The following is a 24052-nucleotide window of genomic DNA, read 5'->3' on the forward strand; positions in this document are numbered from 1 at the left end:
AAAATAATTAATACATTTTCACTAAACCAACGGCCCAACAAACCCACGCTTGTTAGAGTTAGTACAGTTGTAAAAGGTAGTATAAAGCTATTTACCTCCTTCTTCTCCGCTTTATGCATTACTTCAAACGACGTTTGGAGAACAGATCCTTCACCAGGGCCAGACGGTACTTCCTGCATCAAAAAACGAAACCATTTACCTAGAGAAGCAGCAGCAAAGGCATAATAAAGCTTGCTTGCATCATGCCTCATGGCACATGCCGGTCACAACTTTGCTAAAGAAAATGTTATTTTAGATTAATCGCCAGTAGGAAGGTTCAGCCAGGAAAAAGATATAGCTGTAAGAAAACCCAGAAGATAATTCGATCATAGTAAGCCAAGCCGGAAAACTGTGCCGTTATCACCATCACCAAATGTCCTAGCAGATTTTTGAATCACATTACAAGCATAGCACCCATTATCTTTTTCCCAAGTGGTACCTTCTCATGGTCCTCTTTGCTCAGGCTGATTGCGAGCTGCAACTGCAGCTCCTCATCTGCATCTGTGGCTGGAGCAATCGGCTGACAATCGAGAAGAATCATGATTAAAAAATAAATTCACTGGATTTAATCCTCCGAAATACCTTCCAAATCACAGCTAGCTCCAGCAGTTTTCTATTGCCAAGCACTGGAACCCCAATGACAGCCATATCCCCTCCTGCAAAACTGCCACTAACATATCAATTTTGGGGATTCTAGATGCATACCATTTATCCCCTCATGGCAATAGGTCTGCCCCCAACACTTAAACAATCACAGCTGCTTGTCCAAGGCACTTTACAATTCATTCACCTTCTCCAACACCCAACTCCTTCTACCTTCTCCGGTCATTTCCCCACAACCCATGCTGTCTGCTCGATCTAGCAAAAAGCTTTAACTACCTATCCCTGGAAGCTTCCCAGTAGAATGTTTGCTGCCTGCTCCAAATACGTCCATACCAAAGAAGATACCAAGGGCAATCTACGCCCACAACTTCAAGTGCATGTTATCAATAGCCTCGCCTAAGTTCAGCAGCCAGCTCAAACCTACCCATCAACTTTTGCTTCTTTCTACAAATCCACAAATTGCTTGCTCGATCTCAGTTCGCCTTCTACTCCAGTTGGGATGCCACAGCAAATTCTCATCACTCTCGCAGCTGCATACTCTCAAAATCCTCACTGCTCGTTACAAATACCACCACCCCACTCTCAAATTGTATGTTTCTGCCACAATGTTCTCTGTATTTCACTTGACCCTCGTACAAGCCCTCGCTTCTCCATCTCAAAGTCTCATATTTTGGTGGGCTAAAACAGCGCAAATAGTTCATGGGAGCTCTTACCAGTAAGATATAGCAAGTTTTTAAATTCCATCCATGAATAAGTACAAAACTGCAGAAAGCTTTGGAATACTTAAGAATGGCAGAACAGACTGATGACATACCTCAAAACATACATATTTCACAAATTTGAGATAACTTGGAACATCCCAATGTCTTTAGAAACAGTACATCTCAAACACACCTTAGAGGAAGATGCCTAGATAAGCAGTGGATGGGAGGCCTACAAGAGCTTCAGCAATTTGAGAAATGTTTTAGAATGGTATGAGTGAAGAAGTTCCCACGGTCTGCAGGGTATTCAAATGCAGTGGTACCAAAATCAGAAGAAGGGAGGGATACTTGTTAAAGAACTACAGTTCTGTGTGACTCAGACAGGTGTGTTTTTGCGCAAAGGAAAGTATTATTGACAATTGTTTTCAGAAAATTATTGATGTGATTTCCTTGTGCGGTCTACGTTGATCAACTTGTGCTCTCCAGTTTGGCAAGGTTATTTCTGTTCCTGCTCACGATTCTTCAGAAAAGTTACCACTAAGCTACTAACCACAAGCACATATCACAATTCTCGCATCACCCAGGTATCCAGCCCCGGGACCCAACCACACTCTTATTATGAAGATTAGACACCTGCATGTTCTCTTTCCCATTTAAATCTGCATGTTATACTTGTTGGAAATGTGCTTTTTATTTGCATTCATATGTTCTCTGTTCATAAAGTCTTAATTAACAATGAATATCATCTATTTATCATCAAACACCAAAGCCAGGAAAAAAAGATTTAGTTAACACTTCAAATGTGTTTTTGGAACCATTATTTCAACGTTCTTCAAAAAGGATCTAAAACTTTAGAATACCAGATGCCTGAACAATCACGGACTTCCTCATTGCTCAACTGGAGAGTCCCACTCTCAAAGCTGCTTATCCATACAATCATTTGCAAAAAGAACAGATAATAGACGAAAGCTGAACAAATCAAACATTTAGCCCCAGGTACAGATCTGGGTTAAATATTTTTTTTTATTTTGTTCGCCATGCCATTCCAATTTAGACCCAGCCATGTGCTAATCAGTCTTGTTCCTGCTCCCTATAGGAACAGTCCAGTCCAATCTGCCAGGCCAGGTCCTTTCTGGACTGGAAAGAAGCATACTGGGACCTGTTTTGGAGTATCACCCCTCATCAGCCAGGCTAGCTTGAATCAGGTGGCATAGCGAGTCCAGGACTCACGTTTGGGTATACCTTTACCACTCAGGGCGACAAATGCAAAAAGAACAGATGATGGACGAAATGCTGAGCAAATCAAACTTTCACCCCCAGTCACAGATCTTGGTTAATGCCTTAGTGAGGTGGGTATGCCCAGACGTGGGTCCCTTGCTCGCTGTGCCACTGGTTTCAAGCTAGTCTGGCATCATTATCAGAGGGGTAATACCCCGAAACCGGTTCCAGGATGCTCGTTTCCAGTCCAAGGAGGACCCGGCTTAGCAGTTCGGGCTGGACGGTCCACATGAGGGGCAGGGTCAAGACGGATATGTGAATGGCTGGGTCCAAACTGGGGTGAAGTAGTGAGCAAAAGAACAATGTCTTGACTTGGGGTGAATGTTTGATTTATTCAGCATTCTTTCCATCACTTGTTGCCGCAGCATTTTTTTCCCTAAGTGGGATGGATATACTCTTTGGGCCACAGGTTTCAAGCTAGTCTGGCTGATGAGGGGTGATACTCCAAAACGGTCCCAGGATGCTTGTTTCAAGTTCAGGGAGGACCCAGTTGGCAGGTCGGGCTGGACTGTTCCTGTGAGGAACAGGGTCAAGATTGAACTGCATATGGCTGGGTCCAAACTGGATTGGCATAGTGAGCAAAAGAACCATTGATTTAACCCAGATCTCTTGACTTGGGGTGAATGTTTGATTTATTCAGCATTCCATCCACCATTTGTTGCTGCAGCACATGCAGACAACCATGGCTTTCTAAGACAGCATTTGCATCTCCCTTGTAATGAGGAGTGATGCTCAATACATCTTTGGTGTGCTTTTGGGCCACCTGTAAGTTGTGTCGTGTTAATTGTGAACACTGCAAAACTCCACATTATTATGTATTACATTAGGTTGTGTTTGCAGTTCAAAATTACTCCTTTTCTCACACCATGAAATCTATTATTGTTGTACATAGGTCAAAAAGCTACACAGACAACTCAACAGTTTCATACAAATCCACATGTTGGCAATGACAGTGGCATTCTAGTTAAAAACAGAAAGGTACAATATCACAATGAAATTCAAAGTTGGCTTTCAGCCTACTAGAAGAAACCAATTTGAGTTAGTTTTCCTAAAGGCCTTCTGCTTTTGACCACCATCAATGGTATGCATGGTAATTTTCTTATCCCAATCCACAGACTTCTACACAGTCAACCATGCTTTTCCCATGAACATACTGAAGACCCTGGCCTGCCTCTTGGGATCAGTGCCATACTGTAATAAGCACAAGCTGTCCCAAAGAATTATGTTAACGGGAAGGTTCGAATGCCTTCTTCATTCTATTTAACTTTCATTTGCATAGGTTAGTCAGCATCACATGGGTCATGTTCTTGACTGGAGAATGCATGTGGATCTTGCTGTGACAAAATAAAATCTGACAATTAATCTTCACCAGCAACATTGCAACTACCTCCAAAACCTAATGGATGAACCTTAAGGGTCTCATAACAAACCACAAAGAGAAAGATTGCTCTCTTCAGCAACAGCATTCTCATCTGAAACTAGCCTGCAAGGCTTTTCCACTTGGTTTATGTTAGGTTTTCAAAACGTAAGTACATGATTGTGCACTGCTGTTTGGTTGCCTTCTCTTCAGGTCCCTTCCATAGGAAGAAACCACTTCACTCGACTTTTAAAAACTCCAGATAATGTTTTACTTGGTGCACTGATTATCTACTGTAAAAGCGTTGTTCTAGAGTCGTCTGGTGTATTGCCACAGTTCCTGCCTAGGCCTCTTAAACTCTAACCTAAACAGTTTCCAGCAATTGAAAATGCTGCAGCCTGCCTTCTCCCTGCAGAGAATAAACAAGAGTACATTACGCACTCTCGCCTCACTGAGAAGATACGTATAATAGAGGTAAATCTGAGGCAAGACCAACTTGAAAAATATACATCAATCGAAGACTAAGACAAGCAACTAACAGATCTCAATCTTCAAGCCACAATGACACTCGAAAAGAACACTTTATGGCATCATGCAGAAAAAAACTACATCACATGCCCTCATACACAAAACAAACATCAAATCACACAATTACCTCCCAAAAAATAAAACATGCTGGCAAAGGAAGTAGAAAACACTAGATTAAGTTATGAAGTCATATCCCTGTAAACTTCACCACCTGTACAGCTCTCCAAGTCCCTCTACCCTCCAAAACACATATGCAAATCCCACATCTTTATTTCTCCTAAGTCCACTTAAGTTCGGAGAACTCAGTCTGGCCAACCATGGGGAAAATCTGTCCTAACTTGCCTAGGTTAACAGCTTTTACTGAACACCGCTTCATCCTGTACTTTGCGTTAATATTTGTTTGCTAATACAATTTATAGACTGCTTTGTTTATTAACTTCTGGAAAAGGCTTACGTACACTGCTGCACTCAGGTTGTAGGCAGGTGTATGTATCAAACCCCGCTACTTTAACCCTGCCTCCACCATGAGTACCAGGGCTAATTTGACATCCCATTCGGATGCATTCAAACCCCTGTGAACTGTGAATCCAAGTAAGTGGGAGGGGGGAAGGGGGGGATCTCAGCTCAGCCACATTCAAAGTAGTTATTGTATCAGATCCCCTTTTAGGGCAGACAACCTTAGGTCCTTAAGATATTTAGGGCAAGTGATTTCCTTAAATACAGAGGCTAAGAGCGCTACGCTAGGGCTATATAGTTTTTCAAAATCTTTCAATCTTTTTTCCAGAGTCCAGGTTATCTTCTCCATACCTAGGATTTTCCAAACCTTGTGGACCGACTAGGAAAATAGAGAGAAACCGAGGCTCTTCAAAGGTCTGACACAATGACCTTAAATATAATTGTGGGATTCAGAAGGAACATAATTATCTAAATATTTCTATTCCCAAGACTACAGTTATTTACTTCTTACCGAAAGTCCACAAGAACCCAACAGTTGCAAAAGGAGGTAGACCGAAAGTCTCCTGTAATAATTCACTGAGTGAAAGACTGCCAGAGTTTGTTGACTTTTACATTGCAAATTTCGTTAAAATGCTACCATCAGACAATACTTTGACTTTCTCACTAAAGTGGACAATATTACTTGGAAAGAAAACATGATTTTAGTAGCCAACGATGTGAAATCCCTTTACACCTGTAAATGAACCTGTCCATAAAGATGGGCTTGACAGTATGGAGCACTTCTTGACCAATAGAAGGAGCACATTTATTGTCATATAGCATAATGCTAAAAAAAATATAGCCACATTCGTGCTTAGTAAAAAATAAATTGTCTATGTAAACACATTGTATCACCAGAATTGAGGAACCTGGGTGATGGCTCCCACAACCCAAGCATCACTGGAGACAAACCTAACTCCCAATCTCTGCATTTCCCGGGAAGCCATACTGTTTGACAAATGTGTGTGCCAGCTATGATCTGATCTATAAAGCACCAATGTTATTCGCTCTTATCACTGTACCATTCTACCATATTCCTTACTTGGGCTGGCTAGTAATCGTATGTAATATTTCGAATGCTTAAAATCCCTTCGCCAACCAGCACACAACTTGCACGCAAAGATCCGCCCTGCTTAGTTTCCTCCTTGAACGATCCCCAAAATATATGTTGGCCTATTTTCCCTTTATCATTTTTCCTGAGGTACTGTGTGATAGCTGCTTTGATTTCCTCCCTGTTCTGTTCGCTGTAGAGAAGGTTATCCCTAAGACGTCAGTTGGTAGCCTGTGCGGTTCTCTCAGTTGTAAAATGGCCAATATTGAGATGTGGTCAGACAGAGCCTTTGCTCCTATTCTAACTACAGCTAGGAGACTCGTCGTCGAGCCTAGCATAGGTCTTGTGCTCAGCAGAATAGTGTGTATAATCCTTCTTCTTCTAAACCTAATCCCAGTAGCGATTCTTTGCCCTCCATGGAAACTGCCCCTAACTGTACCACCAGCTGTGTCGAGCGGTATTCCTCATTGCACATAATATTTAGGTCCCGGTTAACTATGACATCCCCGTGTGGAGGAGTAAGCATGTGCCTAGAGGCCAAACTAAAGAATGTTCTTGCCTCTTGTTCGGGTTTAACACAGGCAACTGTGAATGTATATTCACCAGCGCTGTTCTAAACGCTAAAACCCAGCATCTGAAATAAGCCACTAGTTCTTTCACTCACCCTCAAAAAGAGCTTCCAAGTAGAGTAGAAACTACTGTTGTGGGAACCATCCTGATTGGAGTCTATGTATTGTATAGGAAGGGGTTCAGGGTCCCACAGGTGTCCATCCTCATCCAATTCTTTTTGCTTTGAGCCAGATGTCCAAAAATGGGAAGCCCCCAACTCATTAAGAAGGAAGGAGTAGTTTCTGTCCTGTAACTCCAGTTCTGTAGTAGGGGTATCTCTGTTATAGTCATAATCTAGTGAATAGTCCCGCCCATGTGCGCGGACCCCGGAGCAATCAAAAATAATCTCTTAAGTTGTCCAAACATGCAGAACTGCACAGACACTTAAGAGAGAATTTAAAGACAGATAATGCAGCCTATATCCACAGGCTACACTGTCCAGTACTTCGACCAGAAATTCCACCAAAAGTCCACAAACAGCACAGCCTGTCCAGGGTTTTCTTACAGAGAAAACCTTGCCTGTAACAGCAAAACCCTCTGGAATGATAGAGAGGAAGAATTGGACAGACAAGCCCCATAGGCTGCCATTATGTGGCTCAAAACAGGATACTGTGCCTTTAAGAGAACTTCCCAGAAGCCTCACAGTATCCCAGAATGCACTGCAGGTCCCTTCCACCTTCAGTTCTTTTTGAAGGCGTAACACGCCAGACCTGTAGTATTTCTTACATGAATATCTCTCTCCACCGGGGAGGAGGGCGGGCGCTTATGACTATAACAGAGATACCCCTACTACAGAACTGGAGTTACAGGACAGAAACTACTCCTTCTGTAGTAGGGGATCTCTGTGTATAGTCATAATCTAGTGAATAGAATGGCAAGCCCATCCCCACACCAAAGCGGCGGTGGAGAAAAGAGAAATAACACCACTACTGTGCGAACAGATTTCGCAGCGAAGCCTGCCCAATCCGAGCATCTGCCCTGGCAACAGTGTCCAGACAGTAATGCTTAACAAAGGTATGGACCGACTTCCAAGTGGCTGCCCTGCAGATATCTGCAAGCGGAACACTACGGAGCAAAGCAGTCGTGGCAGCTTTGCCCCTGGTGGAATGAGCCGTAGGTTTACCCCCTAAGGTCTTATCAGCCTTTTGGTAACACAATTGTATACAGGACACAATCCACCTCGAGATGGACTGTTTAGAGGTAACAAGACCGGTCCTGACTGATCCATAATTGATAAACAATTATTCTGACCTACGAATATCCTTGGTTTTATTCAGATAACATTTCAACACCCTCCTAACATCCAGGGAACGCAGAGACCGTTCCGCTGGAGATGAAGGACCCTGAAAACTCGTAGGCAAAGTTATAGTCTGGTTAACATGGAAGTCAGATATAACCTTCGGAAGAACTTTTAGGGTGAGTACGCAGAACAACCTTAGCAGCATGAAATACAGTATAAGGTTCCTGGCCACACAACGCCTGAATTTCCCTCACCCTGCGGGCCGATGTAATGGCCACGAGGAACGCCGCCTTCCAGTACAGGTGCTGCAATGAAGCCTTATGAATAGGTTCAAAAAGCCCCTTCATCCACCAGGACAGCACCACGTTCAATTCCCATGAAGGCGAAGGAAGCCGGACAGCAGGGAACACCGTCTTCGAGCCTTCCCAAAAAACACTTTGATCACAGGGACCTGAAAGAAGGAAGTCTGTAAAGGCCATGTCCTGTAGGCAGTCAGCGCAGCAAGATGAACCTCAATGCAATGGACATTAAGGCCAGATTGCGCCAGGTGTAGAAGATATGAAAGGATGACATCTTCCTTCTACGTCCATAGGTCATAGTCCTTGAACTTGCACCAGATGCAAAAACCTCTTCCACTTGTAAGCATAAGAAGTTCTAGTGGAAGGTCGCCTAGCCTCCTTCAGTATGTCCATACAAACTTCTGGTAGATTCAAATGGACATAACGCACTACTCAGGAGCCATGCCGCCAAACTCAAAGACGAGAGGTTGGGGTGCAACATCTGCCCCCCCTAACTTCGTGAGAAGATCCGGCCTGCACGGCAGCCGTATGTGAGGAAGGAGAGACCGGTGAAGCAGGTCTGTGAACCACCACTGCCTGGGCCATTCCAGGGCAATCAGGATCATCCGCGCCCTGGACTGGGACAGTTTGATGAGTACCGCCGGAATCAGGGGAATGGGCGGAAAAGCGTACAGAAAGCTGTTCGACCAGGTAATCCATAACGCATACCCCAGCGTCCCCTGCTGGTAGTACCCGGAGGCGAAGTCTCAGCATTTGCTGCTTTCGGCGGTGGAGAACAGATCTACGTCTGGAGTCCCCCACCATGCGAAGACTTCTCCTAGTACTTCGTCGTTTATGACCCATTAGTGGTCTTCCTGAATCAGTCTGCACAGTGCGACTGTCCGAACCTTCTGCACACCTAGCAGATGGGTAACCATAATCGACAGTCCTCCGGCTAGCAGCCAGCGCCAGATCGCCTGCGCCTCCTGCGACAGAGTGCGCAATCTCGAACCCCCCTACTTGGTGAGGCAATACATCGTGGGCGTATTGTCCGTCTGTACAAGCAGAGAGTTGGTCTGGAAGGACGTAACAAACGCATTCAGTGCCAAGTGAACAGTTCTGAGTTCCAGGAGATTGATATGATACGTGGACTCCAACGGGGACCACATTCCCTGTATCCGTAAGTCTCCGGAATGTGCCCCCCCAGCCGTGGCGAGACGCATCCGTCACGATAGTGTGTGCGGGAATGTCCTTGTGAAAGGGAACCCCTCTGAGGAGATTCTCCGCCGAACACCACCACTTCAGAGACTGAAGAGCATGCAGAGACAGTCGTATCTTGTCGTCCCATGATCCTCTCCTCTGATCCCACTGATCCTCCAAGCACTCCACAAAGGTCTCATGTGCAGCCGTGCGTGTGGCGTGAGGAAGATACCAGAGGCCATCGACCCCAGTAGAGAAGACACCGTCCCCACTGTTGGAGATGGAGCGGTCATAAGAGCCTAAGCCTTCCGAAGGAGCGATAATCGTCTCTCCTCCGAAGGAGACACGCTTGCTGACAGCGTATCGATGGAGGCTCCCAAGTACTATATGCACTGGACCGAAATCGGGACAGCCTTGGACATGTCGATGTGCAACCCCAGCTTGTTCAAAAGAACGCACGTCTTCTGGAAGTGTGCTAGAGCTTCCGAGAAAGAGGAGGCCTTGATCAACCAATCGTCCAGGTCCGGGTAGACAAACACCTCGTTTATCCTCAGGTGTGCAGCTACCACCGTCATGCACTTCGAGAATGTTCTGGGCGCAGAGGGCAGCCCGACTGGCAGTACTGGGTACTGATAATGATTGGCGCCGACTCGGAATCGCCGGAAGTACCCATCCTGTAGACCTATGACAGAGCCAATCTCCCTGTTGTAGCTGAGGAGAAAACCTGATGCAACGATAGCATGCGAAATTCCTCTCTCTGTGAATCCACTTGTTTGCTTGTCGCAAATCCAGAATGGACCTGAACTCTTTCTCGTCCTTCTTGCGAACCAGAGAGAACCGGGAGTACAGATCTCTTCCCCTTGAGACAGAGGCACGTCTCCTATCGCCCTTTTCCTGAACAGGATATCGGCCTCCGACTGTAGCTCGCGCAGCTGAAACTGCGAGCTGACCGGAGGAATAGCTGGAGAAGGGTTGATGAACCGAAGACTGACTTAGACCCGGCCGGCCTTTGTTCGCCGAGGAGCAACAAGCTCTCCCGCGTATGCGCACAATATACTTGTGAAGTATTAAAGGCGGCCTGGGACCACAGACAAACCCTGGGAGGAAAAACGCCGCTAGAAAGGGAAGGAGGCCTCAAGCCGGTCTCCACGCCCCAAACCTACAGCCTTCCAAAAGTCTCGAGTCAGACTTATGCGGGCCACTCACTACCCCCATGGCAGCCCAAGGGTTGCCCAAAGAACGGGAGAGTAGAAGCACCCTGCTGAGCCGCAGGCTGCAGAGACGTCCGACGAAAACAAGTATGGCAAAGTAGGACAAACCCACAATACTTGGGGGTCGGCCGGAGAGAAAACTCTGCTCCGACACCGATGCTTAGAACTGAAACCATCAGGTTTCGTGTAAGGCCTCCCTTCTGTCTCTTGGCAGGGGAACCATAAATCGGTAAAGAAAACACCCCCACACAGGGATCCTACCACAACCGCCCAGCAACAGCGGGCCACAGCATGACGTCTACGTGCCGCCACCCCTGCGACCAAGTCAGAAGTACATTCGAAGCCAGAACCTCCTGGCAGGTGGTAGCGGACCAAAGCTAAGTACCACCAACCAGTCAAGAGTCGGAGAGGGACTCCCCGTACTCAAGGAAGACGCATCCCCGGCATCAAGGCACGGGGATTCGCGGACTGAGGGGCCAAAGGCCCCCGCCTAGCCGATGACTAGGCATGCAAATACTCAAAACTAAGCAAAAAAGGACCAACGTCCCTCGCTTACACGTGGTGAGTAGCCACAGACTCCCCATCAGAAGGGTTCCTCGACGTCGATCAACTGCTCGGCGTCGTGAGTGGACGGTGCCGGGAACACAAAGTCCCCTCCTACGAAGAGGAGCTCAACACAGAGCGAGGCCTGGAACAAGACCCAGGCCGCAAGCACCGGTAAGTGTTCCGCGGCTGCAACCCATGACGTCGACTTCACTACGACGTCACCATCACTAAGACAGTGACTGTCTCTACGATAACCAACACTCCGACGTCAAAATGTCACCACGGTGTCAAACACCGAGACGCCGAGACATCCATAACCGTGACGTCTGGACCCAACGGAAGATAGCGGAGTCCAAGCGACCAACGCCCCAAAAGGAGCATCGCTGTCCCATGACGTCGAGCATCACTGCTCCATGACGTCGAGCATCACTGCTCCATAACGTCGAGCATCACCGCTCCATGACGTCGAGCATCACCGCTCCATGACGTCGAGCCTCACCGCTCCATGACGTCGAGCCTCACCGCTCCATGACGTCGAGCCTCACCGCTCCATGACGTCGAGCCTCACCGCTCCATGACGTCGAGCCTCACCGCTCCATGACGTCGAGCAGCACCGCTCCATGACGTCGAGCAGCACCGCTCCATGACGTCGAGCAGCACCGCTCCATGACGTCGAGCAGCACGCTCCATGACGTCGAGCATCACCGCTCCATGACGTCGAGCATCACTGCTCCATGACGTCGAGCATCACTGCTCCATGACGTCGAGCATCACTGCTCCATGACGTCGAGCATCACTGCTCCATGACGTCGAGCATCACTGCCCCATGACGTCGAGCATCACTGCCCCATGACGTCGAGCATCACTGCCCCATGACGTCGAGCATCACTGCCCCGTGACGTCGAGCATCACTGCCCCGTGACGTCGAGCATCACTGCTCCGTGACGTCGAGCATCACTGCTCCTTGACGTCGAGCATCACTGCTCCATGACGTCGAGCATCACTGCTCCATGACGTCGAGCATCACTGCTCCATGACGTCGAGCATCATTGCCCTATCGACGTCGAGGCACCCCATCGACGTCGAGGCACTCCATCGACGTCGAGGCACTCCATCGACGTCGAGGCACTCCATCGACGTCGAGGCACCCCACCGACGTCGAGGCACCCCACCGACGTCTAGGTACTCTATCGACGTCGAGGTACTCCATCGACGTCGAGGTACTCCATCAACGTCGAAGTACTCCATCGACGTCGAGGTACTCCATCAACGTCGAGGTACTCCATCAACGTCGAGGCATCCCCATGACGCCGAGGCATCTCCATGACGCTCCACGTCCCTCAGACGTGCCTTTACCGGGGAGAACCCCAGAGGTTACAGCATGGGACTCGGTAGAGGACCCACCCTCTCCTTACCCAGAGGCTGAAGATGCCTTCAAACTCCTCTGTTCTAAACCCGGGAGCCAAAGCTTCCCAGGAAAGAAGTCACAGAGAAGACAGGTGTCAAAAGACACAGGCAAACACAGAATACAAACCTGTGAGCTTCAGCTTTGGCCTTCAGTACAGCAGCAGACAAAGCACTTGTCAGACTAGAAGTAGTATAAGACAAGAATGCTGCAGAAATTCTGCCAAAAAAAACCACAGCAGAATGTAGATAAAGGCCAAAGACGTCGAGTGAAGCTGTAAAAATCCAAATTTTATCACAAAAAAATATAGAAAAAGCTCAAAAAAGAAGAGCTAATGCTCCAGGGTCCTGCTAGCAGGAGCCGGAAAAAAGAACTGAAGGTGGAAGGGACCTGCAGTGCATTCTGGGATACTGTGAGGCTTCTGGGAAGTTCTCTTAAAGGCACAGTATCCTGTTTTGAGCCACATAATGGCAGCCTATGGGGCTTGTCTGTCCAATTCTTCCTCTCTATCATTCCAGAGGGTTTTGCTGTTACAGGCAAGGTTTTCTCTGTAAGAAAACCCTGGACAGGCTGTGCTGTTTGTGGACTTTTGGTGGAATTTCTGGTCGAAGTACTGGACAGTGTAGCCTGTGGATATAGGCTGCATTATCTGTCTTTAAATTCTCTCTTAAGTGTCTGTGCAGTTCTGCATGTTTGGACAACTTAAGAGATTATTTTTGATTGCTCCGGGGTCCGCGCACATGGGCGGGACTATTCACTAGATTATGACTATACACAGAGATCCCCTACTACAGAAACTGTAAATAGGTACCGGGAGAGGCAAGATGGCCGCTGAGGGATGCAGTGAGTAAGTCGCATCCACCACTACTCCCCACCGCCGATACCTGATGGCTCAATGGTGGAGCCTCGGCTGAAGAGTGCTGTCTTCGGATATTCTGTGCCTTGCCAGAGTGACACTAACGGCTTTAAGGATATTTTCAGAGAGCAGAGTAGCTCAGCAAAACGAGCAGCTTGGCTATTTTGGAAGAGACTAACGGAAACCACTAGGCTGATTTTAAGATCCTGGTTTAGGATGCCTCCTCGATTGCAGCGGGTTAACGAGGTGAAGGACGGCAAGGACGGCAAGGACGGCAAGGACGGCAAAGGCAGTAAAACCTCAGAGACAGATGTCACAAGAGGTCAAACAAGTAAAGATAAAAGCAAGATTGACACAAAAATCCCATTAACTGTGCCAGCTCAAAAGAGCGTATTGAGTTCTAAGAAATTACTAACTGCTAAAAAAACGGGCTCGGACAGCGTGGCTATAGTGAAGGAGTTGGGAAACGCCGCCAAACCAAAAGTAAAGGAAAATACGCTGCGCCAGCCCTCAGTCTCGGAGAGCTTCGCAAACGTACCTGGAAATGCCGGTGGCAGCAAGTCTATGAGTAAAACTGGCGGCCTCTCGACCCCCGATGCACTGGATGCTGCCGGAGGAGCAGGGGTTGATGTCGGCGTCCTCAGCGCAGAACTTGGAACGGGAGCCAGCGCTGATGTTGGGGTTGCTAGGCAACCTGAAGGGCCCGATACAGAGAAGCCGGCCGGGGCATTGCCTGCTGTTCTCGTTGCTGCAGGGAAGTCTGCCGGGGGGCTGCGTGCTGGTTCAGAGGGGCCGCCTATACACAAGCGGGAGGTTCGTGAGGTGCAGCGACCAAAAGTGAGTCATGACCCTGTGATAGACAGCCGTGCCCTGAGCACCCAACTGCCAGATGAAGAGGGTAGTTTTGGCATATCAGCTCCAGCTCCAGGATTGGAGATAGAACTGAGCTCACACGCACAAGTAGATTATAAAGAAGGGGAGGAAGCCTCAGAAAGAAAGACCTGATTCTTTAACCTGGGCAGAGGATATGGAACTAAACGTGGAAAGTGGGGGGCTTAAATCAGGAGGTGAATCCTCTGCCTCTAACTCTGCGGATTTGGTTATTACTAACGAGGCCGCCTCTGCTGAAAGGTTTTATTCAGTCGATGAAGACTCCCAGTCACAGTCAGGCGAGATTAGCTCTGACGTGTCAACTGGGATAGATTCTGTCAGTAGCTCTCCTGCTCAGAAAATAACACAGAAAAAACTACTATCTAAAAGGAAGCCCTCCTCAACAAGTAGTACTACAGATCCTACTAAAAAGTTGGCCTGGGACTACTCTACCACTACTTTTTCTTTTCTGGAACAGGACAGTCCAGCTACAATGATCAGGGATCAAGGGTCATCGCAGCCCTCGCAACCCCCAGTTACATTGGATTTATTGTTTAATACTCTGAAGTTAATGCAATCTGAGGCTAGAGGGGAAAGTAGGAGGGCAAGGCAGGAATCAAGGAAGGTACAGAAGAAACTCAGGAAAATAAGTCAAAGACAAGATGAGATGGTCGAAAGGGTTGCCCACATGGAGGAAAGAGCTGGGAAGGTAGAGGATGACTTTAGAGAGTTAAAAACGTACAAAGAAGAACATCAGAAGGTGGCTGAAGACGTAAATTGGAAACTGGAGGATTTTGAGAATAGGCAGCGTCGTAATAACATCAGATTGCTAGGAGTAGAAGAAGGTCTTGAAGGGGAGGACCCTAGAATGTTTGTTGTAAATTTGTTAAAAGGGGCTTTCCCAGAACTAACAACATGGCAATGGGAGCATGAAATTCAAAGAGCCCACCGCTTTCCATTTTTCAAAAGGGGCCAGACTGGAGCTCAGGGGGGAAAACCAAGGGCATTGTTAATCTTTGTTGGGAATTTTCTCCTGCGGCAGTTAATACTGGATAAGGCTAAACCTGAGACTAGATGTACATTTAATAATGTCACGTTCTTTGCAAGGCCTGACTTCTGTCATGCCACAGTTGAGCGTAGATGGAGGTTGAGGCAGATGATACCGCTTATACAGGCTCTGGGCTCAGAAGCTTATCTGTTATACCCCGCTAAGCTGAAAATAGTAACTAAAGGACAGTTTAAATTTTTCTTTTCTGAGATTAAAGTAAAGGCTTACATGACGGAAGTGTTGGGGTATAAGGAGAAATAAATAAGCGGGGTTTTGTTGATATTTGGTGGCAGTGGGGAGGAGTGGCGACTGCTGCTTCCCTGGCGATCACACATAGGTCATGAGTGACCTATTTGCCTGTAGGGGAGGGTGGGGGAGGGGTTGCTCGGGGGGGGGGGACAGGGGAGGGGGTGGGGGGCAGAAGGGGGGGAGAAAATGTCACGCATCATATACACAGAAATATAGTTTTTGGCAATTTCAGATCCTAAGTAAATGGGGGAAGAAGGGGAAGATGGGAATAAAGGAAGAAAAAGAAAGTTGGAAAGGGAAGATGGTATCAATTTTTGATGTTTTTTAATGACTTGTCGAATTATCTCAATGAATGTTTGTGGTCTTAATGATCTTCAGAAGAGATTACGTGTTTCAGCTTTTTGTAAGTCATTATATCCAGACTTGATTTGCCTTCAGGAAACTCATGTAGAGGGAGGTAAGGGTTATTTGTTGGAGCAATTGGGTTTTAAAGTATTGGCATTTACTAAACAAGCCTCAAAAACACGCGGGGTAGCAATTTTGGGTAGGGGGAGAGATTGTACTGTGGTTAGGAGCAAGGAAGACACATGGGGAAGATGGGTTATCGCTGAAGTAGATTTTAGAGGAACTAGATTTACACTGGTTTCAGTTTATGGTTCAACGTGTGACGAGCCAGATATATTTCAATTTTTGGATCAGGAACTATCGACCTGGGCGGAACCCATTGTTTGTTGTGGGGATTTTAACATTAACCGTCCTGCCAGTGTTGAGTTACAATCTGGCCATTGCTATTCTGGGCGTAAGAAAAGGGTTTATAGGGCTATAGTAGATATGGCTGCACATAATGCTCTATCAGATGTTTGGGCCAATCTACATCCGATGATTGATGGTGATACTTTCTATTCTGCACCACATAAAATCATGGTTCGGCTAGATTATTTTCTAATTTCTAATGTATTGCTTTCAAATGCACAGATTAGGAAACTACCCCGCCTGGTGTCAGACCATAATCCACTGTTACTGACAATTAGTTTAAGTGGTATCGCAAGGAAAATATATAAATGGACATTTGAGAGAGCCTTGCTAAAGGATGAGAGCTATTGTAAGCATATGGAAAAATGGATAAGCGATTTCTGGCTTAACAATAAGGGGAGTGCTAGTAGTGGCAACATTTGGGATGCCTTTAAAGCAAGAATAAGAGGCGAGACAATTAGTTTTACAACCTTTAGACAAAAAAGTGAAAGAGAGAGGATGGATCAACAAATTAATTCGCTCCTGACTGCAGAGGTAGAACTGAGCAGACTAATTAATAGTGGGAGATCACTGGATCAAAAAATTCTGGAAATTATGATGTTAAAGAGTGAAATAGCTGAAAGGATCACTTGTAAAACGGCAGCGAATTATCTTGCAAAGAAGGAGCAGGTGTTTGAGTATAGCGAAAGAGTGGGACATTCTCGCTGTTAGAACTAGACAGAAGGTTACTGCAGGGGATATTAAAAATATGGTAGATAATTCTGGTAATTTGATCTCAGACTCTGCAGGTATAAGGAATGAATTTTGGAAATATTATACAGGGCTGTATGATTCTGAAGCTGAGGTGGGTAGGGATAAAATTAGAGATTATTTGGGAAATATTCAACTTAATGAATTGGAATTGGAAGATCAGATTAAATTAGACTCTGCTATAACTTTAGAAGAAGTGACGGTAGCTTTATCAGAACTCCCGTCCTCAAAGGCTGCAGGTACGGATCTTATTCCGATTGAGTTTTATAAAACATTCTTCTCAACTATAAAATTGGATTTATTGGATACTCTTACACAAGCTCAGAGGGAAGTTTCGGTCCCAAATTCATGGGGGGGTACTGAAATTATAGTTATTTTGATAAAAGGTAAACCGTCTACTGTCGCTGGGTCATATAGACCAATCGCCTTAATGAATGCAGATGTGAAACTGTATTCCAAAATATTGGCAACAAGGTTGGCTACTGTTATAGATAAATTAGTATCTCCAGTCCAACATGGATTTATCCCCGGGAAGGGTACTACAACACATGTTAGAACAGTGATTACCTGTTTCGACGCCATGGAGATTGCCGGTGGCCCTGTAGCAGCCCTATTCCTAGATGCCGAGAAGGCTTTTGACAGGGTCGCATGGGAATATTTGTGGGAGAATGAAAATATATGGTTTTGGTGATAATTATATTAGGGCAATTCAGGTACTATATAAGGCACCAACAGCTAGAATTAAGGTTAATCGAGACCTAACCGAGGTCGTACAGATAAAAAGAGGCACTAGGCAGGGTTGCCCCAGCTCCCCTCTCCTCTTTGCATTGTATATGGATCCGTATTTGCGCTGTCTTAACTTTAACCCCAGTATCCCCCCTCTTTGGTCAAATGGGTTAGAAGTTAATGTGTTAGCGTATGCAGACGACGTCGCTATAATTACCACAGATCCATCTAAAGCAATGGTTGAGATTGAGTTAGAGGCCCGTAAATTTGGCATAATATCTGGATATAAATTAAATAGTGCAAAAACGCAGATCATAAAAAATGCAATGGTTCAATGCAATGACATACGGGTGGTTTCTGCAGCAGTTTATTTAGGAGTTGAGATTTCGCCAAATCTTGATACTGTGGTAGAACGTAATATCTCCCCGTTAATGAGAATTGGCCAGAATAAATAATCTTAGACTTACGTTAGTGGGCCGCACAAATGTAATCAAAATGCTTATACTTCCCAAATTCGTTTATTTTTTCCGCACGATACCTCTTATGTTTGAATCAATCTGGTTTAATAAGCTGGAGTCAATTCTAAATAAATTTATATGGTCATATGGAAAGACCAGAAGGGCTTATAAGTTTATGACTTTACCAAGGGCTAGTGGAGGTTGGGGGGTTCCGGACTTTAGGTTATATTATTGGGCCTCTGTACTTTAATATATCCAGGGCTTGCTTGGAGCAAGTGAATTAGATTTGAATGTTAAATCCTTTTCAACTATGGTATATTCTCTGGTAATGGGGTCAGACTCCGCAAATGCTTTCTTAAACTGTGCTGATTTTTCTTATTATAAACGTACACGCTTTAAGACAGTTATGGCTGCGTATAAATCATGGTCAGCAGTAGCAAAAAGATGTGGATTGGGTAGATACAATAGATATACCAGATTATATAGGAATAAAACACTACCATCGTCAATCTTTTCCGATGCTATAATGGCAGAATGGGATATGAAAGGAATTAAAAAGATAGGAGATTTGTTGGGATTAGATGAAAATATATTACAATTCTCAGATTTGATGTCAAAATATAATATAACAAGACATAGTTTTTTTAAGTATTTGCAGATTAGGAGCTTTTTCAGTAAGAAAAAAGGAGGAGAACGTGGATTTGGAAAAGTTAATCTTATGGAATCTATAGAGCAGGGCGGGGGGGGCTCTATCCGTTATTTCTATGCCAGTTTAGTAGAACTAAAAAAAGATGACACTGGAAAATTTGGTGATAAATGGGCAGGGAAATTAGGGATACAGAGCCAGTGTTTCCTGGACTCGCTGGAATTAGGATGTTCTGTTTTGTGCTCTGCCCCGCTCCAATCTCAACATTTCAAAACCTTATACCAACTCTACCATACACCGGACCGCATTGCGCAATGGGGTGCGACCACAGGGATTACCTGCTTTCGCTGCAGTGCACCGGCAGCAGATAGTATTCACATTTTTGCGCAATGCCCACAATTAGGTATTTTACTGAAGGGAATTGAAGGATTTTTGAGTCATACATTAGGTTTGAATGTGACGTTAACACCAGCTATAATTATGTTAGGGGTTAGGGGATTTGATGGTGATTATCCTGAATTTCTATTTTTAGCAATGGCGGTGTATAGGTTATTAATTGCTAGAGCCTGGCGGGATCCTTTACCTCCGACAACACAACAATGGATTGCTTTATTATTGGGGACTTTTAACCTTGAAAGGGGCATATATGCTAGGAAAGGTAAAAGGGTAAGAAGATTGGGTCTGAAAATATGGGAACCAGTCTACCATTGGAAAGAGAGAATAAATGTAAATTCTGGATGAATTAACAATATTTTGTTTTTTTCCCTTCTTATAGGTTTTTTTTTTTTTTAGGCTGTGTAAAGGAAAAAAGTTTTGACTAGGGATATACAGTATTTTTTTTATTTATTTTTTTTGACAGTAAATTTTTGTTTTACTTAATTTCTGTATATATATTATGTATTTTGTGTATGTCGTATATGCTGCGTGCCAAGAAAAATTTTGTTTTATCTTACAATAAAAATATAAAAAAAAAAAAAAAAAGAAGGAAACTGTAAATAAAATAGGCGGACAGAGATGGTGGAGAAATTAAAGGGACAGTTCTCTTGCCTAGTGGATAGCTAGTGTAAACAGAGCATAAGTCTTTAGCAACACAAAGTCCAGTTTATTGATGCAAGTGGTTTAGGTAAACCAAAGTGCAAGACAATGAAGGTGCAGCCAACACGTATTTTGCCCCCTACGCGCGCAGGCCTGGGTCTTTCACAAGGTGTAAGGTCTCTGTTCAGATCCTATCTCCAAACTTTTTAAATAGAGATACAGTGTGGATTCAAAATGTCACCAGCTGCATGTAAAGGGGTTGGAAGTTGGGGTACATAGCTGCTGTCAAGTCTGTGGTGCAGCGTATGCCCAGGTGGCCCCCGTACTCGATCACTACAGACTTAGCCAACACATGCGTACTAGGACTGCAGTAATAGAGCATTTTACATCTAGGGGCGAGCACCTTCTGTCATAAACGATCCATCTCCTCCCCGCCACCATTTCCAGCTTCCTCCAGTGGCAGGACACAGTTGCTGATCTCTTTCGTGTTTTGTTTGAGGGTTGAAATATCCATTTTATCTTCCTTTCATGATTCTGAGAAGTGCTCCCTCAGTCCCTGGAAAAGCACCTCCACGACAAGCATGGCAACTGGGCGTCAGAGTCGGGTGTCTCTTGGCTAGGCTGAAGGTCTTTATTTGGGGAGGCACTAGCCGACTTTGTTGCGGTGTCCTGCAGATCTGCTCCTAATCTAGTCAACCATTGTGATGCTGGGGACCTTTCTGCACCACTCATTAACTGCCATTGTTGAGTTCTGCCTGTGCGCTTTGGGTACTCCCAGTGTGTCCGCTCTTATTTTGCATGGTGTTATACTCTGCCTATCTCCTGTGAAAGCCACAGGTCACCATCTTGTGATCTAATACTGTGGCTCTGAATCAGGGACCGTGCTGCACTCCAGCGTCTACTCTGTCACTAGAGTTCTAAGCGGCATCGGCAGCCCTACAATATACACACCTCTCCTGCGTGCAAAACCTAGCCTTTCTCTGCTCCCAACCAGGCCCAGTTTATCGGAGATCTCCGGGGCAAGCAACCTTCTTGCCTCAATCAGAAAGACTATTTGTAGTAAGTACTCAACACAAGGTAACGTGGAGCTACTTTATTGCCAAGGTACAGAGCAAACATGATCCGTACAGCAGCCCATTCTCTATTTAACTGCTTCCCCAGCATCCCAGCATTAAAGCCACAAAATTTAGAATGCATTACAAAGCATAATACACGCAGTGACACGAGCCCACAACACAGTCCCTTCCATTAAAAAATAAAAAACTGTTAAATAACTTAATTCATTGACATTACTCCACCACACACATCCCCCTTTTAAAATGAAGATAGGTACTGTGTGATTTTTATAGTTCAACACACATTCAACCTATATTACCTTATCTAATGTTAAGAAAACAATACAGTGAACAATTTTTTTTAAAGAAACAACTTTCTATCCTTCAAGAATATAACCTTCTAACCACTTAGGTGGTTTCCTTGTCCTGCCAGTTTCACCCAAACCTACTCATAAGAATGCATTCTCATCTTGCCTATGTGTAATTCCCTCCTCTGGTATACTTCATTGGTATCACCATCATTAAGTGGCAAAACATCTTCAGAAGAATTAGCCAAGGAATGGTTCACCAGTGACTGAAATTCCGCTCATGTCTCCCAGAGTACCTTTGCCATTAAATGTGTCCTCTGCATCCAGCCAAATACCTTATTTCCTCTGTTCTCCTTCAGATCCTTCCATTCCTTAATGTTACACAAAGCCATCCGTTTAAGGTTCCAAACCAAGTGGCGGCTGATGGATTTTCAAAGTGGTGCCATCCGTTTAAGGTTCCAAACCAAGTGGCGGCTGATGGATTTTCAAAGTGGTGAGGTGAAAAATGTTGCACCCTAATGTAATAAGCGAGCGAGCCGGAACTGCAAAAGGAGGGGAGGTGGGGGCGGTAGTTCTCCCCCCCGCAAGAAAAGTTTGAAAAAAATGGATTAAAATGGTGGGTTTTACACCACATATTTACTGCAAAAAGTTGAAAAAAAGGGGAATCCAAATATAGCATTTTGAAGCACAAGCGTGACGAAAACATTAGAATCAAATAAAAAAATGTGCCCAATCCTTAAACTGGTCTGCTTGCAAAATGACTCCCAAGCCAAGCATATCCAAACAACAGAAACAGGCCCTCTAAGTGTTTCCCACCTGTAACACATCTCTGAACCATCTATGTTTTCATTGTATATAATAATGAAAATGCTGCAGTTTGTTCTTATTTATCTTATGCAACTTACAACCATTGACAAAGCCTATAGACCTGGCTGGTTGTAGGTTTTATGTCACTCTTATTATATATCTGGAGGCAATGACAGAAGAAGCATAATACCAGTGTGCCAGCACAGTAAGCCAAGTACAGATTTTTAGCTTAACAGTTTTAGGCCACGCTCATAATTACATCGGTTACCCCTAAGAGAGACCCCCCCCCCCCAACACAGTTTTTTCATTCCACCTAGCCTCTTCAGCGCGGCGCAAATTCGTGCGCTGTGCTGAACGTTCTATTGGGCTTATTGACTCATGACGGAACGGTTCCATCATGAGCACAGGCCAACCGACGCTCATGACGGAACCGTTCCGTCATGAGCAGCGAAGGGGTTAAAGCCCTGCACACACAGAAGTGTGTGTGTTCTTTTTGTATATGGAGGGAGGCATGGTAGAAACTAAACGAAAGGCTGCGCATGGTTTGAGGTGGGCAGGGTTTGCTAGTCTTTTGGACGTTACATTGCTTTGTTTGGAAAATGCTTCCTTGCGAGGGCAAACATAGCAAACTGTTATTGGGGTAAGACCTTAGAAAAGAAGAGGGTCATAAAATGCTACATGTTCCACTGATTGGTTTTCCTGCAATAATCCATAACTTTGAAAGATAAAATGTGCTGTAATTACCAGTGCTTATCATTGCTTACCTTCATTGTCTTTTTTTTTTACGTTTAATATTTTTGTTAAATTTCCATATGGTGCAAAGACATACGTGCAATAAGAAGAGTCCATATAGAAAGAAAATATGTAAACCTTAGTGTTGGTGAAAACTAAGCTTGTGCTGAAAATTCGTTCCGCTCGCGGAATTTGCGGCTTTTCTGCGATTTCGCGATCCGCGAATCTCGCGAAATCGCGGTTAAATCTGCGAATCAGCAGGGACGAATTTTCAGCCAAGCACTTAGTGTTACAGCAGCAGGTGCAAAAGTTGAAGCAAATTTTTTGTAACCTTTTACAAAAGGGTTACAAAGAAATCAACTTCAACTTGGGTACCTGCTGCTGTAAGCCTGTAAGTGCTTCCTGGCGCCTCTTTGCCTACTTGCAACAATTCTCTGACCCTGCTCTGACCCTTGAAGCAGGGTCAGAGAATAGTTACAAGTAGGCAATGAGGCGCCTGTCACGAAAATTAAACCTCAACAGGAAGCAATGACAGATATAAAAACAAGCATTTGCAATGCAATAGGTCTCGCATTAGGAAAGTTTGAGCTATTTGTCTTGTAAATGACAATTTTTTTTATTTATGTGTTGGTTTTGAACATAGCTAAATTAATAGCTTTGTCATTTACAATGCCAATAGTTATAACTTTCGCAAATGTGACACCTATAGCATTTGTAATGCAACATGTTTTGTATTAACGTGACTTAGCTGTATTGATATTACAAATTACAATGGCTTTTAATTTTTTAAAATAATTAATAGTTAAATAAAAGTGATTTTAATTTATAATGGCAATAGCTTAGACTTTTGTAAATAATTTGTGAAGATTATGTTCAGTGTATTTTATTGTGGCGAAAATGCAAGAACAGAAGTGAAATATTAACATCTTTTTGTGACATTTGTAATAAAGTTTGAAACATTGAGAAAACATATTTGAACCAGTTGTTGAATGGTTGCGCAGATTGATGCTGGAGTGGCGCTGAGTGGTGCTGTGGTAGTGCTGAGTGATGCTGGGATGGTGCGGAGTGATGCTGGGATGGTGCGGAGTGATGCTGGGATGGTGCGGAGTGATGCTGGGATGGTGCGGAGTGATGCTGGGATGGTGCGGAGTGATGCTGGGATGGTGCGGAGTGATGCTGGGATGGTGCGGAGTGATGCTGGGATGGTGCGGAGTGATG

The 24052-nt window shown here is 45.0% G+C and overlaps 1 protein-coding gene across 11 annotated transcripts in view; it reads right to left on the bottom strand.

Moving 5' to 3' along the window:
• The window catches only part of EPN3 (epsin 3), a 421892-nt gene that overhangs the window by 147883 nt on the left and 249957 nt on the right, over nt 1-24052 (bottom strand). For 8 of the 11 annotated variants that reach the window (XM_078654446.1, XM_078654441.1, XM_078654447.1 and 5 more), the window contains exons 4-5: nt 479-559; nt 96-173 (exon numbers count right to left, since the gene is read on the bottom strand). In XM_078654446.1, coding sequence (XP_078510572.1) covers nt 96-173; nt 479-559 — 159 coding nt within the window. The remainder of the gene's footprint in view (nt 1-95; nt 174-478; nt 560-24052) is intronic. The other 3 variants (XM_078654449.1, XM_078654444.1, XM_078654450.1) reach the window with 1 other exon arrangement.

This window comes from Lissotriton helveticus, chromosome 7 (assembly GCF_964261635.1).
Source record: "Lissotriton helveticus chromosome 7, aLisHel1.1, whole genome shotgun sequence".
In the NCBI taxonomy this organism is placed as follows: domain Eukaryota; kingdom Metazoa; phylum Chordata; class Amphibia; order Caudata; family Salamandridae; genus Lissotriton; species Lissotriton helveticus.